This window comes from Aspergillus eucalypticola (assembly GCF_003184535.1).
Source record: "Aspergillus eucalypticola CBS 122712 chromosome Unknown BO83scaffold_44, whole genome shotgun sequence".
NCBI lineage: Eukaryota > Fungi > Ascomycota > Eurotiomycetes > Eurotiales > Aspergillaceae > Aspergillus > Aspergillus eucalypticola.
The window spans coordinates 109,768-125,988 of record NW_020290318.1 but is presented as its reverse complement, the minus strand read 5'-3'; the positions used below and the strand labels follow the sequence as shown (position 1 = coordinate 125,988).

Sequence of the window (16,221 nt, the reverse complement as noted above, 5' to 3'; positions counted from 1 at the left end):
ATTGTTGGTCTTGCGCATTCCCGGCCTGCTCTTCTCCATCTCGATCGGAGGCTGCCAAAAGTCCAGCCCCACTCGGCCGCCGGGGAAATCCATTCCTCGTTCCCCAATTCTAATCCCATCGGTCGAAGCAATGTTCCTTGTTGTTTTCAATTGAGACAGCTGGCAGAGCTCAACCTCTCGAATACTCTCTGCAACCCGCCCGTGATACAATTAACGCATGTGTTACACCAGAAAATCCTAGCTAGCTGCCCGTTACAGCCATTTAATCAATCCCAGCATGGCTCTCCTTTCCTCCAAGACCTTGATCCAGGCACATGCCTTGTTCCTGTTTGTGCTGGCCGTGTACCTGACCAGGTCGCCAGAGGTCGTGACCGAGTCTGACCTCGTCTTCATGCTGGGGGAGTTTTTGAATCTGGTATGTTTATATATTACATCTTCATTCGCCCCCTTGATACCCCCCGTCGATTTACTAAATATCTCATTCAATCAATTCAGGAGGCGACCCCTAGTATCTCCCGACCTCAGTCCCCTTTCGCCCTATGTGGTGTCCTCCTCGTCGTCGATGCCCTGGTCGACCTCATTCTTGTGACCAAGGTCCCGCAAATTAACGAGATCCTGGCCATGGCTCAGGCCGCTAGAGTGCAATCACCTATACCAGTGGCAGGGGCTGTACGCACGAACCCCTTCATGGCACGCTTGACCTCGCTCTACTCGGAGATCTGGACCCTCCTTTCCGCCGCGCGTTTCTGTATCTTCTTTGCGGTTTCTTTTTTCATATACCAGAGTCAACCATCGGCGTGGGGAATGGATGCCACTACCGGAATGGGGAACTACGGCACTGCCGGTGCCCCTACATCGGGACTGGATCAGCTGAAAAACAGAGTAGTATTCACATATGGCTTTATGGAAATGATGTTTTGGTTATGGGTAAGCTTCCCCCCCCCCCCCCGCCCCTACGATTGCTCCCCAGAGAAAGCTCTGGCGGGTATGCCAGTGTCATGATTTGCTGACAATTGATAGATCTTCATCACCCTCAGGGAAGAGCGACAGGAAGCAGCTAACCGGTTCGTGGAACAGGACCGGTAGACGAATTCATGCAGTCGGCATGACCCTCGCACTACCGAGTATACATCTCTATTTGTAGGCAATACAGCAACCACTGCGGCGAAAGACACTGTGACCTTGATTCCGATCCTATCATACAAACTAATAACCATATTACAGTCAACTGCGCTGGTCCAGTTCAATTTAGCCAGCCTTAGTGCAAGGCGATTATTTGTAGGACACTATTCTGCCGCCCTGAACATAGGACAGAACCACTTTTGCTCTCAACGATCATCACTCGTAGCACCATCAGGTGACCCGTTTTCCGGTGCCCTCTAAAGAAGCAATGCATAAAAGGCTGCCCCGAGGATCGCAGCAAGGCCGGCACTGCTATCTCCCAGGATAATACCAGCCGCACTGCTAGCAGTCGCATTACTTGCGGCATTCTTATCAGTTGCAGTAGCGCCCTGCGTTTTCACAGACTGAGTGTTGCTTTCCGTTTTGGTAGCATTCGCCGCACTGGCAGAGCTGGATGAGTCGAGGCGGGTTCCGTTAGCTGCACCAGTCGAGGTAGTAGTCGGAGAAGCACCAGTCGTTGTGCCCGTGGTCTGCAAAGTAGCACTCGCGGTGTTTCCACTTGTGCAACTGGCGCTTTGGGGGAGATCAGTTACGCCGGCGCCACCGCAGATCTGCTGTGCGAAATTGAGGGCAGCTGGAACACGATTGACCCATTAGAAGCCGTCATTATAGCCGAGCCGACGCCATGTACCACACGGCCAGATAAGGGGAGAGGATTTTGGGAGAGGAAGATTGGACATACAGGTCTGATCCTCCGCAGAGCACGTAGAAGCAACGCAGCAGGAAATACCAGTGATGAAGGACCTGTCGGAGCAGATGCAGTTCACATCAATGGCCTTGCAAGTTTTGGGGATAGAACCGGTGGCGCAGTCTCTCTGGAATCGGTTCAGCTACATAGAACCAGCAATACTCAGGCAGACAAGTTGTCGTAACTGGGACTTACCGCGCAGGGTGGAAGGCTGTCCATCCCCTGGCCAGCTACCAAGCCCAGGCCAGCGAAAAGAGCCAAGCTAACGTGGTAGAGCTTCATAATGTCTTTGGAGGTTGACTAGCGGGTTATGAAATGGGATAGAGAGATGTTGGTTGATGGAAAGACGACTTGGGGGTTCGAAAGATGGCGAGGGGAGAACAAAGTGGGAGAAGGGGAGAAGAAGCAAGAAGTAGACAAAGTGGTGGAAGTGGAGGGAATGTGACATATGAATCAAGTGAAGAAGGAACGATTGGGGTCGAGCCAACAGTATTCACCTCACTTCCTTTCCTGCCTTGGAAGGCACTCCAGAAGTGATCCATAGCCAAGGGGTCTGTCTTAGTATAATTTTGTTGCGTATCTAAAGCTCCTTGCCTTTGGAGACTTCAGCTAGAACCACTACCAATTACTGCTACACTTAGTATCTATATCGATGAAACCTGTCCAAGGAAAGTGCTCCTAGTTCATCAAAAAGAGAGGATGTCCGTTGTTATGCTCATCATGTGAGGAGATAATAGGATACTTGGAACGAATTCAAGGGCTATCTATAATTTTAGGTTGTACCTAAGCGGGCCCCAGAAAGTATCCCTGGTGGGTTTTGCTCCGATGGCGGATGGCCAATCCGCTTGTTATACATAATGACAACACTGGAAATTTTGTACTACTTCGTACTACTTCGTACTTACTGCTAGGTTGCTGCCCATGCCATTGACTGGCAGCAGAGGATAAAGGGAGGTGACCAAATGGGTAAGGAAAACAATGGTTCATGAGACCATCGTCGGAACCCCAGAGGAATGTAGTTATGCATGCCAGTGCACCGAAGTAATCACTGAAGTTGGACAGAAACCAAGATATCTATCTACTCTTATGTCTAAAGTACGAGCCACCTCCAGGAGGGGAGGAGCCCACTTTGCCCGCCACTAGAAAGGTAGTCTAACGGATCGCCCAATCGTGTATGAAGATCCCCCGAGCCAATTGTTGATCTTCCAGCCAGGGTTACTTGGTAAGTTGGAGATTTCAGCTGGACTTGTCAAACTTTCGAGGCCCCAACATGCAGGCAGTGTTCATTTCAGGTGGTCTTCTGGCCCTGATCAGTATCCCTTGCATTTCAATCTGGGTGGGCATCGGGGCCATGTTTCAGTCTTGAAATGAATGTCTCCCCATTTGCTTGCAGCCTCGGATTATGCATGCATGCATGAGCACCCGAGGAGGGCTTCGATGTGAACATGGCTGATCACTGCGGAAGGATTGTGTGGCGCTTATTAGCCAATATAAAGTTTCTCTCAGCGTACACCTTGTAAGGTGTAGGCTTGATTCGACCTCCAAGAATTTGCAAGATGTGCTAGTGTCTCTTTGTGTATCACCCTGATGTCCAATAAGACGAAATTACACATGATTGGTATGAGTTATTAGGTATGATAGACTTGCCGTGTCTGATAAATGAGTTGTCCCTTTGAGTTACACTACCTCATCCGATCGACATCCTCCAGACAAGTACTTTCAGAAAGATGATCAGAAGGCTGGGGTCCACGATCCAAGTTTGCGTCTGGCCGCCCCCGTTAGAAATAGAGACTAGACTATTCATTCTTTCATAGCCAGTAGTAAATTAACCCGGGGCCTCCTCACCCGCGCCCACCAATTTGGTTCTTGATGATATACACGAACTAGGGTTTGAAATTATTCATTACTACCACCGCCCTTGCAGAACGAGAATGTCCGCTCGGGACACCCATCATGTACGAATTTCTGGAAGGCAGAAATTCCCCGCAAACTGTATTCCCTCGTCTAGGAATACTTCAATTGTGAACACTTTGCATAACGACTTCCCCGCGTGATCCTCGTGGGACCTTGATTTCGCCTTCCAGAGTCCCCAGCCGGAGGAGTCTAGGCGTCCGACCATCAACAATAGGCTTCCTTGTACTATCTTTCGGTTGATTCCACCTTAGCCGGTGACTGTTGGCTCTGGTTTCTTACTGTATCTGCTTGGCTACGAATAAATAATACCATGGGGCTTGGCGTGTTGGATACCAAGCGCCCTCATGTACCAGGTAGGAGCCATCTCATGCACAACTATGCTTGTCTCTGCAGAATACACTGAACACTGCTTCTGAAATAGGGACCACGGACATACTTGAGCGAAGGCACTCCAACAATGAGCCAGTCATCGACTCGCATTTAAAATACGATCGGTCGGGCTCTGTACCCATCCTACTTGTCCCTCAGCCAAGCGATGATCCCAACGATCCATTGGTGTGTTGAAGTCACTCTTGAGGAGCTACGAGCTACATGGGCAATAGCTGACAATCTCGAAACAAGAACTGGCCACTCTGGAAGCGCGATGTCACGCTTCTGGTTCTGTCTTTTGTCGCGGTGCTTTGCGCAACGACAAGCTCGCTGATGGCTGCCAACACCGTAACAATTGCTCTTTACTATGGCAAGAGCTTCACCTCAGTCGCGCTTCTAACTGGGTACCACCTCTGTGGTGTTGGAGTGGCTGGGATCTTGATTGTACCTACAGCACGAGTTTGGGGAAAGCGTCACCTCTTCCTGCTCGGAAATGCCTTGATGGTAGTGAGCTGTGCCTGGGCTGGGGGCAGTAAGCACAACTACCAGAGTCTGTTATGGGCTCGTATTTTCCAGGGGATTGCTCTTGCTCCATTCGAAGCTCTGGTCAATGCATGTGTCGGTGACTTGTTCTACGTGCACGTGAGTATAAACCGCATCTCACGAACCTCACAAGCACATGCTGATCAAGCAAACAGGAACGAGGCAAAAGGATGGCACTGTCCAACGTTGCTCTCTTTGGTGCAGCCTTTCTTACGCCAGTACTGGCGGGCAAAATCACACATACCCTTGGATGGGACTGGACTTTCTACCTGGTAGCCATTTTCGCGGCGGCAGCACTACCTCTCACATTCTTCTTTGTCCCCGAGACAGCTTTCAGGCGACCGGACTACTTGAACGCTGAATTCGAATATGCCAACGATCGCTCCGCCTCGGAAGTCCAGCTCAATGATATCGCAACGTCGGAGGCTACTCCAGGGCCCGACAATCAAAAGCAGACCTCATCCGCAGTCGAGCATCACCAACCTACGTCCTCACAAGAGCTACCCCGAAAGAGAGAGTCAGCAACACCAGCCAAGGTGTCCTATCTCCAAACTCTCAAACCCTTTAATGGACGCAAAACCGACGAGAGCTTCTTCAAGCTCCTCTTACGGCCCTTTCCCTTATTCTTCCACCCCGCAATCCTTTGGGTAAGCCATGCCGCAGAAAGCCTCATCAAGCCACAAGCTTACGTTTTAAACCATCATACCAGGCATGCTTGATCCAGGGCGTAATCATTGGATGGACCGTATTCATCGGTGTCGTCCTAGCCGCCATATTTCTCGGCCCACCCCTATGGTTCAACGAGGTGCAAACCGGGTACCTGTACACGGGGGCCTTCATCGGTTCCATACTGGGTCTGATCCTATCGGGCCTTCTCTCCGATTCGATGAACCGCATCATGATTAAACTCAACCGAGGGAAGTACGAGCCGGAGTTCCGCATCCTCCTCGTGATCTTCCAGTTGATCTTCTGCGGCGCCGGGCTGTATGGGTTTGGTATCATCGCTGAGGATGTCGCTCGATACGGATGGCTGGTGGCGGACGTGTTCTTCGCTCTGGTTATTATAGGCATGGTGATGGGCGCTGTCGCGAGTGCGCTGTACATTGTCGATGCACATCGTAAGTATAGCTGTCAGATGCGGGATCTATTATGGTTCAAAGCTGACGCCTCCAACAGGCGAGATTGCCATCGAGTCTTTTACATGCATGCTGGTGTTCAAGAACATGTTCAGCTTTGTGTTGACGTTCTATGCTTATGACTGGCTGCTGCTGAATGGCATTAGGCCGGCTTTCTTGGCCATTTCTAGCATTCAGATGGGAGTCTGTGCCTTGAGCATTCCGATGTGTAGGTGTTTCTTGCTGTTATTCCTACTCGCCCGGGGAGGGACTAACGTGTTTTTTTTTATTTTAGATATTTTCGGTAAATGGAATCGCTCATTCTTCAGCCGCTATGATATTTTGAAGATGCTGCACTTGCGGTGAAGGTACACGATCTACGGATGACGATCTTCGATTATTTGCTTCTTTTCTCTCCCTTGTTAAGAATACCCCTCATTAGATTTGACAATAACTTTCAGCGATCGCAACTATATACATTTTTTAGCTCGACTGCAAGTTTAGAAAAGAAAAAAGAAAACAAAAGTAAACAAAACAATACCCGAAGACTCCCGAGGCTGGAAGGACTCGTCCCGCGTGACCTCTCCGGACATTATTGAATTAGCCAAGCAAGTAGAACCACAGTAAACCCATGGATGGATCCACTGATGAAGTGGTAGAGTAAGGTAGCATTGGGGAAGCTCCGGAAGCCATCCAAACGCCTGGAATCCGTCAACCGCGGTTCAACGCAGCCCAGCGAGCCACCTAAGTACCCACAACCGATGGAAAAAAAGAGGAAAACAAGAGCGATAAAAGAAAAAAGAAGAGAAAAGAAGAATAGACAGAAAGAGAGTCGTCAGTTTCATAATCTCATGGTAACCATAATGGCGTTCCGACATATCCAGAGTCCCCAAAAAAAACATGCGCGCAATTAATAGTTCGAAGCAAACACTGTGTCCGATGCAATGACCGCAATCGTTGCAATCTAGAAAATCCCCAGTTAGTTAGAACATAATTCTGTAGACTGTATAGATACTGTATGTAGTATTATGCAGTATATATACTCTATGGAAAACAGAAAGATAGGTAAACTCACCAAAGCCATATCCACGCCGGGAGTAACAATCACATCCAGTACAGGGCGATACCCAAGGCGAGACGCAGGCATAAGCGCCAATTTCTCATTATGGCGAATACTCTCCTTCACCTCGGCAATCTTGCGATCCCCATCCACGATATCAAACAGCGCCAGCACATTCCCATGCCGTTGCACTTCCAATGTCAGGGTACGCTCCTCAGGCTGCTTCCCATCCGCCGCGGCTACATTGTCGAACGTGATGGTGAAATTGCAGTTCCCCCAGCCGGCGGCACTGAAGGATGAGCGCTGGACAGCACTTTTGGCTATCGGACTAGTTGGGTTACTGCCGGGTAAGGTGACGGACCAGTTGTTCTTGAAAGAAGTCTTGCGGTGTAGTTCGAAGAGTGGGAGGCCCGACGCATCGCGGAACTCGCGACAAGGTCGGTTGCTGAACTTGCGCCCCGTAGCGGTGTAGAGCGTCATGCCGTCGGCATCTTGGATTTTGTATGCCACGGCGGATTGGGCATCGCCTTGAGGACGCACAATTAGGAGGGTCTTGGTGTCGGTAATGTGGTCTTTGCGAATGGCGATGGGGCGGCCGGGGGCTTTGAGGGTTCTACGGATTTTGGATTTCGAGGTGGGGAGGGTTGGGAGGAGAGGAGGTTGTTGCTGTTGCTGTTGTTGTTGGTGGGAAGAGAACCAGAACATGGTGGTGGTGGTGGTGTGGGTGGGTTTCTGTTTGTTTATGGTGTGGCGGAGGTGTAGTAAGGTGTAGGTATACAACTGAAGCCTGGTAGGCTAGTAGCTATATTTATTGGGGAACAGGAATTAGGAGGATGAGGAATACGAGATGTGAAGGTGAGAGAGGGAGGGGAAGAGAGGGTGAGAAAGAGGGGTTCGTAAACGAATGACTTGAGACTAGTTTAGATAACTTCAACAATACTTAATCCCTTGGGCTGCGGGGGGGAACGTGCATCTTTAAGAGCCCTGCGATATTATCAACCCTGGGGTATAGCGAATAGCACGAGCAAGGCAGGCACTGCCATGATGACATGACCCCGGGTCCGCGCGCAATTCATCCGGACCACCAGTTATAACAATGGCTATGGCATTTAGTTTCAACACTAAAAGTGATTAGGCGGGACTGGATCTGAAAGGCTCCGGGTCTAGTTGTTACACAGACCCAGATTTGGTGCTTGCGTGTGCAAGTCTAGACTAGCTAGTGAGTGGGTGGAGAGGTGGATGGGATGCATGGTGGTTGTCGTTACCAGACAGTGCATGAGTGTATGAGTGCCTAAGCATCCTCCACCGTGGGAATAATGTTCGTCAGACTTGTTTTGTGCTATCTGGTTGTAGATGTAGATATTTAAAGTTCTTCACCATCCCACTAGTGAAGAACTGGAACCATGGAATAAGGCTGAATGAAGGAACTGCAGAAGAGTCAAAAAGTCGATGACAAGAGCTGCCAGGCACCCCCCGGAAGAAGCAAGAAATGCAACCATTTTCGGGTCTGTTCAGTTCATCATGACATCAGCTCCCGGCCCTGATGTCACTCGCACCTTCCCTTCTCAGCTTCCTTCCACTCTTCCTCTCTAGTTCTAGCTCTTGCTCTGTTTTTTCCCCAATCAGCGTGTGCAGTCGTTCCTTCCCTTTTTCTGCCTAAGTAAACCGGACTAACTAAGCAGCAACTTACAGTTCTTTTACTACTACTACCACCTCATGAAACTCTACCCACAGCATCATCGGCGTCATCAACTTTATCCCCTCCCCCTTCTTACAACACCCACCTTTTAACGTTTCTTCCCTTTTGCTGCCTACCCTTTAACCTTTCCCAATCCCTACCTTTTCTCCTCCTTTTTTCCTCCCCTTCTCCTCCACCCATCTCCTCTTCGTCAGGAATGCCTCGCCTTCTTCTACCCTGTAGACGATCGTCGTTATCTTATCATGGCAACCACCCTTGAACAACCCGCGCCCGTCGAACGCATTACCCTCGGCCGCTCCCGGTCTGCCCGCTTAGCGGATCAAGGTGAGTTACGATCTGCGTCCTTGCATCCTGGGCTCCTGATCGGCCCTGTGCCCTGTTAGCCTGTTTCACATCCCTACCCTACTTTACCATATCTCCACGCTGCTATGATCGATGATCTCATGCGTCCTAATGTCCCACTCTACTTTGTATACCGAGACGCGAATCCACAGCTAACACAACACCATGCACAGCTGCGACAGCTGCTCTCTATGTAACCCATCCAGAACGGAAATTATCAGTTCGTGAGCCCTCCACAGCTGAAACTGAACTAGCCAGTAAGTATCAATTTTGCTTATTCGTATTCACTCTACCATAGGACCAATCCCCCCAAATTACTGACTGTCCGTCTGTTCCCTAGCCTTGAAGGCGACAGGCTCCCGCCCCGGATTTAGCCATGCATCTGCAGTAGCCGCTCTCGCTCACGCCCAATCCAAAGGATGGGGGACAAAAGGTGCAGCTACAACACAGCATGTGGAAGACAAGCGCGCATCCGATGTACCAAGCCTGGAAGGCTACAAGGCTGCGGCCTTCGTTCTCAGGGACCGTCGGTCGATCGTCAGCTCTTCCACTGGGCCGTCAGACCTCAAGTATGACTCGTTCGGAGCTGGTCAGACGGTCGAATCACGTTCTGGTACAACAGGCCGAGATAGGACGCGTTATGCGGTAACGGGTGCTTTATATGCTAACCGAAGGAGAGCCGACTCCGCCCCGTCAGAGGCGCCTCACATGGGAATGGAGGCGGGCGAAGTCCTTGGAGATCTCGACAACGCCATGGAAGCTAGTAGGATCCAGCATATTGCCAACACCAATGCGCGGCTTTACACCGCTACCCCTCCCGTCGCACCAGAGCTCGACGAATACAAGCGAAAGAGCATCCTGCAGGCTGCAGCAGTCTCTATGGCGCGTGACATGTATGCGGTTGTTGAGGTCAAGGATCAGGGCCCCATCAGCCCCAGTCGCATGCGCTCCCAACGGACAGCGACGGGAGCAGAGCCGATGATCTTGCAACAGGCTTTTAGCTTACAAGATGCCGCAGAGAAGCGGGCGGCGGAGAAGTTGGCCAGCATGCAGGATGAGGCGGCCATCTACCGCGAATACTACGGAATCGAGCCCCAGACAACGCGCTCTAGCTTACAGGTCCGCAGACGAAGGCTATCAATTGACAGTGATGCTTCTTCGGTTGACGCAGAGAGGTCGAAGGAGATCAGAAGCCAGATGTATAGTCTGCGAACAAAGCTCGATGCGGTGGATGAGCGCAGAGAAAAGGACCGCGCGCTCCTGATGGAGGCTGCGAGAAGAAATGTCGATGCTACCATCCAAGACATGGAGATGCGTGTTTATGCAGAGACTGGGCGCGCCCCAGCCGCCATGCAGAAGGAACTGGAGGAAACCGCCTTACTTCGCGCAAAGGAGAGACAGGAGACGGACGCGCAGTACCAGTTCGCCGACCGCGTGAATATCAGCTCCCAGAAATACGTCGACATGGCAGATGTGGAGGCTCTCGCTCGTTCCCGGTTGCAACCCACGTTTGATGAAATTACGGACCGTGCGGAAGCGAAGCGAGCTAGGGAGATAGAGCAGCGTCTTGATCAGGAAGAGGCTGAGAGACGAGAAGCCATCCAACGCGAGCGAGATGCCGACACAAGGGCAGAGGAGAGACGCATGAGAGGTGAGTTGTCTTGCCTATTGATACTTTTGGAGACAAAGACTAATGATTTACAATAGCTTCTTTGAGGACCGACTCCAAGTACAAAGAGGAGAAAGCCCGTTTGTGGAGCCGCAAGTCGAAGCGCACTTCCGAGAACGAAACCTATACGTTAACTGGGGCTGTTGACGGAGCAGCAGATGAGGCACGCGCTGAGACTGCGCCGCAACAGACGTCCACGGAGGGTGCTCAGGGGACAACTGCAGGCGCTGTTACGGAGACTGCTCCCGGCGAGGCCATCTCCAAGTCCGAGTCGAAGCTGAGATCATGGTTCAAGGGTCGACTAGGCCGTCGTCCGAGTGGACCTGCAGCAGGCGAGGCTACGAAGTCAGGCAAGGACACTCTGGAAGTGGTCCCTTCAATGGAACCAGGGCCAGCTGCAGAACAGCCAGAGGCTCAGGTGAGTGAAACGGCAGAACAGCAACCAGAGACCCGGGTAGTTGAAGCCACGGGGCAGCAGCCAGAGACCCGGGCCGTCGAAGAGACGGAACAACTGCCGGAGCCCCAGGCAGCTGAGAGGGAGCAAACACAGGAAGCTCGAGAGATCTCAAGAGCTGAGCCAGTGCAGAAATCTGAAGACGAAGACGGGCGAGCTTGGGATATTGCTCATCCAGAAGAGAAGGAACCCGAAGTTCCGGAACTACCGGCTGCTCCTGTTGTCCCTGAAGAATCTGAACAGGCAGCTGCCGAGGATGACTCGCGAGGAGCAGCGCTTCGATCTCATCCTGTGACGGCCAACGACCTTCGCGTTATGAGTAACAGGATGTCAGTCAGCGAAGGCCAGGATGAGAAGGAAGCTGTCAGCCAGGCAGGTCAGGAATCCGCTGGAGATAGGCGCAGTCGTCTCGTAAGTGGGTTCAAGAAGATTGTTTCCAAGAGCTCGTCGGAGGGTAAGACTGAAGGGATTGGCAGCAATGATATTGCTCGTCGAAGCTCGCAGGCCATCCCCACTCCGGGGGTGGAGACGGAGGAACGGCGGGCGAGTGCGGCGGAACAAGGCCTGTCTGTTCCAACCGTTCGGGCAAAGCGAGCGAGCAGCGGGACTGGGCGGGAATCGAGGTTCTCGGAGAAGTTGTGATTGATATGAGTTGATGGTTTGTGTTGTCCATTATTCTTTTTGAATTGGGGGGCGCGCGGGGTGGGGTTTGATCTTCTTGTGTAGCAATATCTCTTGTGTTTGTACTGTGTACTTTTACGGGGGAACCGAATTCGGGTACATACCACTAATGTGTCGTCTTCTGGCTGATGTTACGGTGCTACTGCGGTGTGCTTCTGTAGCAGAGTGTGTTTGTTGAATGCGATTACTGTTTGCTGTGTGTTCAGTCGGATCCAGGATTGGGCGGACAGTGATGGAACCGACGATGAATTCAATTCTGATAACTAGTGTGCGAATAACAATGCAATGCTTGTAACCGGGGAGATGAGCATGCAACAGCGGGTGGAAACATCAACTATCTGTAGATCGTAGGGAGAAGAGAAAGCTGACTGGCCCGACGATGGGCGGCACTGCAGCGAGCAGATAATAGTTTGGGCCATAAAGATAGTGTTGTTGATGGCTGAAGCTCCACCGCCATTTGCCGCGCGGCTCCCCATCGGCGCATCCACGTTTCCCTCCACCTTTTCTGCCTTGGCCGGGCCATTTGGATATTGTCAAGATATCTTACGGGATTCCTGCATGCTTAGTCCCGTTCGTTAGGTCGATTGACTGCCCGGTTTGCGGTTGTTTGTCTTTTCTTTTCGTTTCCTTTCGGGTTTCCCACTTCTGCACTTATCACAGCGGACCTCCCAGTCATCACACTTCTTGTCCTACTTTTTTTTTATCTGGCCTTATTCTGCCTGCATTGAATCTTCACAAGGATTATCACGGACACTGCAATTGTATTATATATATAGCTCTCTTTTTTTGGGGGGAGGTCTTCTCAATTACATTCAATCCTGGAGGAACAAGACAGATAATCATGTCTTCTTCCCATCCCCGCCAATCGAGCGTAGATCTCGATTCTCCGGGCCGTCCGTTCGACAACATTATCAATTTCCGGGACGTTGGGCGTACGATTAACCAGTTGATTGGGAAGAGGTATACAGATTCCTTTATTCATATGATATATCGTATGCTGTATACTGATAGCATTGTATAGGGTGTTGAAAGAGGGTATCCTCTTTCGAAGTGCAAGGGTATATATATACATCTACCACTCTTACATATTCTGTATATGATGGTTGAATACATACTAACATCATCCCAATTACGTTAAAGCTAGACGATGCCTCTGAGCGCGACAAACGCCGTCTTGTAGACGAATTCCATATCTCAACGGTCGTGGATCTGAGATCGAGGTATTATTCTACTCTTCAACTTTCTTAATTCACCTTCATATTGACAAAGACACAGTACCGAACACCAAATAGCCACCAACAAGCGCTTAGCTGAACTAGCTGCTGCTGCTGCTGCTTCAACAGAGTCATCAACATCATCATCATCATCAACATCATCAACAGAGTCACCCGAAAGACAAACATCAACACCACCAGCACCAGCACCAGCACCAGTACCAGAACCAACAGCATCAGCAACATCAACAGACATCCACCTCCCCGATCTACCCACCGTCACTCGCTTCCCCGTCAGCTTAACAGGGAAAGCATTCGAGCGGACGCTTCTGTGGCGGTTAGATTGGTGGAATTTCTTGTACGTCCCCCCCCCCTCTCCCACCCTCTCTCCTCAAAAAAATCCTTATTCCTCAATCACAATCATTTAGAGATGAAAAGAAACTAAAGAAAGTAAAAAAAAAAAAATACAGCAAAGTTCTAGCCCTAGTAGCATCAGGCTACCGCCCCGCAGCCGTTCAAATAGTCGGACAGCAGGTCATGTCTCCACGGGGATTAGTCGGACTAGGCATGGATACATTGGATAGTAGTTATGGGGAGATGAAGACGTTATTTGATCTGTTCTCTTCGGTTACATCCACCTCTACCTCTACCTCTCCCGCAGATGGCAGCGATGAGAATGAGAATAAGGATAGTAGTAGTGCCTATCCGATTCTCATCCACTGCACGCAAGGCAAAGATCGCACGGGCCTTATCATCCTTCTTTTGCTTCTGCTTGTGGCGGATGTGGTGCCGGAGGAGGTGATGAGGGAGGATTATCTCCGTTCTGAGGGCGAGTTGGTCATTGAGATGGAGGAGCGCATGAAGGAGGTGAGGTTGTTGGGGTTGTCGGAGGATTATACCAAGTGTCCGCGGCACTTTGTGGAGACAATTCGGGCGCATTTGGAGGAGAGGTATGGTGGGGTACAGGGGTATTTGGGGACGGTTGGGGTGGGGAGGGAGCAGATTGAGAGGATTAGGGAGGTGTTGTTGGCTTGATCTATTTTTTTTTTTTTTTTTTTATTTCTTACATTGTTTTCTTTGGTATCCTTATTTAAGGGGTGGATGTATAGGTAGATTTGATTTCTTTAGGTCTAGATGATGTCTCACTTGATGATATATTGTAATCATGTCTGCTTTATTATGACATCTTTGGTAGTAAGTCGGGGGATGTATGTATGTGTTACTACTCTCAATGATCATACATTATCCAGACTATCCAGATATTAGGCACGTACTATACAGTCAACGTCATAGATCAATATGTGCAAAGAGGTTCGCAGATCGTAAATCCAAACAAAAGGTACCAAGAGACATCAACATCAGCCATACTAACAATATATCAATCAAACCAGCTCCATTATACAACCACTCCTATCCACGGGGTATATATCGTTAAATATCGTTCCAAAATAGTCAAACCATTTCTCACACCCAGCCCACTCAAAAGGGCCTAATCATATCCGCTGTCCCCGGTAGTAATTAGCATTTGGCCCTGCCGAGTCCGTCGTGACGGGCTCCTCGTAATCGTATGTGCCATCGGGATAGGCCGCTGTCGTCTGTCCATTCCGGGACACCTTCTCGCCCTGCGGCACATGTTTGCGCGTGCGCACCGAGGGCAGCAGGTCGATCACGAAAGAAAGGACGTAAAACGTGAAGATGAGCGCAATCACTGTCCTCCGTTAGTCAATCTGTTATATCTGCTGGAAATCATCTACTAATCACTCACCCCATTCCAGAACTGCCGCTGCGTTCCGGTAATGACCACCCTTCTTGCCGAGGACACCAAAAGCAATGGCCAGCGCGATTTCAATGATGACGAATGAGAGCTTAATAATGAAACTGGCCAGGAGCACTCGGTGCTGGGAGCGATAGAAGATCCCCAAACGCCAGTATTCGCCACAAATGAGAATGGCGCTAATCAAGTATGCAACCCTGCAGATATGTCAGCCTCGAGGGTTTCTCTCCTCGAATGCGCAATGAGATACTAACAAGAACATGATCAAAAAGCCATCATGCATATTCGGATGACGAAGAGTATCAAAGATCGAAAGGAGGATCAATCCCAAGGCGCCCGCAATCGAGAAGCAAATGGACGCGATTGCGCAGGCCTTGTCGAATTTGCCCTTGTTCGGGACCAATTGACCCGCATGTCGCAACCAGCGTTCTGACAGGAAAGAGAGATCGAGGAAAACGACAGTGACGCAGCTGCCCGCAATGAACAGCGGCTTCAGACCCTGTGCTCCAATGTCGGAAATATACCTATAAATCCACGAAAGGTGTACAATCAGCATCGCAGTCGCATGCCAGATCCAAGGTCGCGTGACACCTACGCAATAGTCTGACCCGTCTCCATACTAGCATATATCGGCGATCCTTCTCTGGCCCAGGTGGCCAGCATCGCAATCAACATGGCTAGAAGGGGACTTGTCAGTCTCTATCGGAACAATTGACCCGCAATTGTATAGAGGCGGGGGGGGGGGGGGGAGAGAAAGACGCTACCAATCCATGTGCACGCCGAGATAATCGGAAATATCCAAAATGATATAATCCACATTTTTGCTAGATTAATTATATATTGCCTCCCCTCTTCCAATGAAGTAATAAATGTCTCCGCGAGCAAGCGCAACAATTCAGCGGCACTTTAGTAACCGTTGCTGCCCAAAAGAAGAGCTGCCGTGAAAGACTGATCGAGGTAGTATAGGATGTAGCGATGGGCGATCGGGTGGAACGCGTGCACCGGAAGGGGCGGAAGTGGCTTGTCGTCAATCAATGGATTCCCGAGGGTCAGCAGGAAGAGGGAAGTAGGCGGCGGTTGACTGCTTTGGTGACACCTTGACCGACGACACGAGGGTGAAATTGGCAGCGAGGGGGAGAGAGAGGAGGAGAGGAATAAAAGAGTGACTAAAGGGAAAAGAAGAGCAAAAAGACTGGGTCGGTGGAGAGACCGAGTCCGTCTTTAATTTAACGCGCAACTGCCCAGATGGTGACGACGAAAAGGGCCCACCGGCCAGGAGAGTGGCATCACTGCTGAAAGAGTAGTAGTAGTCTACATAGTAGATCCCAAAGTCTATCCAATGAACTGCCGGCTGGGTCGGAAGCTCTGCAAAGTAAATCCAGAGTGGAAGCAAAGCAGAAGCTGGTATTGGCATTCTTTGCACAGCCAATGTGCCCATGACCTCATCGACGTCATCGGTCCGCGGTTCCTCGCATTTCAGGCCCCAATTAATCAACTAACTAGTTAGTTCCTTCATA

The 16,221-nt window shown here is 50.4% G+C and overlaps 7 protein-coding genes across 7 annotated transcripts; 4 read left to right on the top strand and 3 right to left on the bottom strand.

The window, feature by feature from the left end:
- Positions 1-82: 82 nt before the first annotated feature.
- BO83DRAFT_349565 (uncharacterized protein) lies at positions 83-1,274 on the top strand. The gene is made up of 3 exons (XM_025528870.1): positions 83-415; positions 496-927; positions 1,021-1,274. Exons 1-3 carry the CDS (start codon positions 278-280, stop codon positions 1,084-1,086), a joined length of 636 nt encoding a protein of 211 aa, XP_025382417.1. The 5' UTR covers positions 83-277; the 3' UTR covers positions 1,087-1,274.
- A 105-nt stretch (positions 1,275-1,379) lies between these two features.
- BO83DRAFT_432402 (CFEM domain-containing protein) lies at positions 1,380-2,152 on the bottom strand (the record flags this gene model as incomplete). Its single annotated transcript, XM_025535620.1, has 3 exons — positions 1,380-1,756; positions 1,865-1,997; positions 2,066-2,152. The coding sequence occupies 3 exons, from the start codon at positions 2,150-2,152 to the stop codon at positions 1,380-1,382; spliced, it is 597 nt and encodes a 198-aa protein (XP_025382416.1).
- Positions 2,153-4,094: 1,942 nt separating this feature from the next.
- On the top strand, positions 4,095-6,600 carry BO83DRAFT_458519 (putative MFS transporter; the record flags this gene model as incomplete). The annotated part of the gene is made up of 7 exons (XM_025537139.1): positions 4,095-4,137; positions 4,206-4,339; positions 4,406-4,795; positions 4,852-5,343; positions 5,406-5,814; positions 5,873-6,040; positions 6,107-6,600. The coding sequence occupies 7 exons, from the start codon at positions 4,095-4,097 to the stop codon at positions 6,175-6,177; spliced, it is 1,707 nt and encodes a 568-aa protein (XP_025382415.1). The 3' UTR covers positions 6,178-6,600.
- BO83DRAFT_188344 (uncharacterized protein) lies at positions 6,566-7,814 on the bottom strand. The gene is made up of 2 exons (XM_025526529.1): positions 6,887-7,814; positions 6,566-6,775 (listed from the first exon to the last, which is right to left on the bottom strand). The coding sequence occupies exons 1-2, from the start codon at positions 7,574-7,576 to the stop codon at positions 6,722-6,724; spliced, it is 744 nt and encodes a 247-aa protein (XP_025382414.1). The 5' UTR covers positions 7,577-7,814; the 3' UTR covers positions 6,566-6,721.
- A 797-nt stretch (positions 7,815-8,611) lies between these two features.
- On the top strand, positions 8,612-12,015 carry BO83DRAFT_383336 (uncharacterized protein). Its single transcript, XM_025532445.1, has 4 exons — positions 8,612-8,894; positions 9,086-9,169; positions 9,253-10,563; positions 10,620-12,015. The coding sequence occupies exons 1-4, from the start codon at positions 8,813-8,815 to the stop codon at positions 11,675-11,677; spliced, it is 2,535 nt and encodes an 844-aa protein (XP_025382413.1). The 5' UTR covers positions 8,612-8,812; the 3' UTR covers positions 11,678-12,015.
- A 233-nt stretch (positions 12,016-12,248) lies between these two features.
- Positions 12,249-13,965, top strand: ptyA (putative tyrosine/serine protein phosphatase; the record flags this gene model as incomplete). Its single annotated transcript, XM_025529983.1, has 5 exons — positions 12,249-12,676; positions 12,738-12,774; positions 12,857-12,936; positions 12,992-13,288; positions 13,401-13,965. Exons 1-5 carry the CDS (start codon positions 12,558-12,560, stop codon positions 13,963-13,965), a joined length of 1,098 nt encoding a protein of 365 aa, XP_025382412.1. The 5' UTR covers positions 12,249-12,557.
- Positions 13,966-14,394: 429 nt separating this feature from the next.
- Positions 14,395-15,627, bottom strand: BO83DRAFT_188185 (Frag1/DRAM/Sfk1 family protein). Its single transcript, XM_025526526.1, has 5 exons — positions 15,469-15,627; positions 15,300-15,381; positions 14,959-15,228; positions 14,696-14,901; positions 14,395-14,638 (listed from the first exon to the last, which is right to left on the bottom strand). Exons 1-5 carry the CDS (start codon positions 15,521-15,523, stop codon positions 14,424-14,426), a joined length of 828 nt encoding a protein of 275 aa, XP_025382411.1. The 5' UTR covers positions 15,524-15,627; the 3' UTR covers positions 14,395-14,423.
- Between the last annotated feature and the right edge of the window lie 594 nt (positions 15,628-16,221).

Bases quoted from the DNA above. Each gene is read 5' to 3' on its own strand.
- BO83DRAFT_349565 (XM_025528870.1), top strand. From the start codon at position 278: ATGGCTCTCCTTTCCTCCAAGACCTTGATCCAGGCACATGCCTTGTTC. The intron at 416-495 runs GTATGTTTATAT...CAATCAATTCAG, and splicing joins TGGGGGAGTTTTTGAATCTG to GAGGCGACCCCTAGTATCTC. The intron at 928-1,020 runs GTAAGCTTCCCC...GACAATTGATAG, and splicing joins AAATGATGTTTTGGTTATGG to ATCTTCATCACCCTCAGGGA.
- BO83DRAFT_188344 (XM_025526529.1), bottom strand. From the start codon at position 7,576: ATGTTCTGGTTCTCTTCCCACCAACAACAACAGCAACAGCAACAACCT. The intron at 6,776-6,886 runs GTGAGTTTACCT...GGGATTTTCTAG, and splicing joins CCGGCGTGGATATGGCTTTG to ATTGCAACGATTGCGGTCAT.
- BO83DRAFT_383336 (XM_025532445.1), top strand. From the start codon at position 8,813: ATGGCAACCACCCTTGAACAACCCGCGCCCGTCGAACGCATTACCCTC. The intron at 8,895-9,085 runs GTGAGTTACGAT...CACCATGCACAG, and splicing joins TGCCCGCTTAGCGGATCAAG to CTGCGACAGCTGCTCTCTAT. The intron at 9,170-9,252 runs GTAAGTATCAAT...TCTGTTCCCTAG, and splicing joins AGCTGAAACTGAACTAGCCA to CCTTGAAGGCGACAGGCTCC.
- BO83DRAFT_188185 (XM_025526526.1), bottom strand. From the start codon at position 15,523: ATGTGGATTATATCATTTTGGATATTTCCGATTATCTCGGCGTGCACA. The intron at 15,382-15,468 runs GTAGCGTCTTTC...GTCCCCTTCTAG, and splicing joins CTCGGCGTGCACATGGATTG to CCATGTTGATTGCGATGCTG. The intron at 15,229-15,299 runs GTAGGTGTCACG...GTGGATTTATAG, and splicing joins GAGACGGGTCAGACTATTGC to GTATATTTCCGACATTGGAG.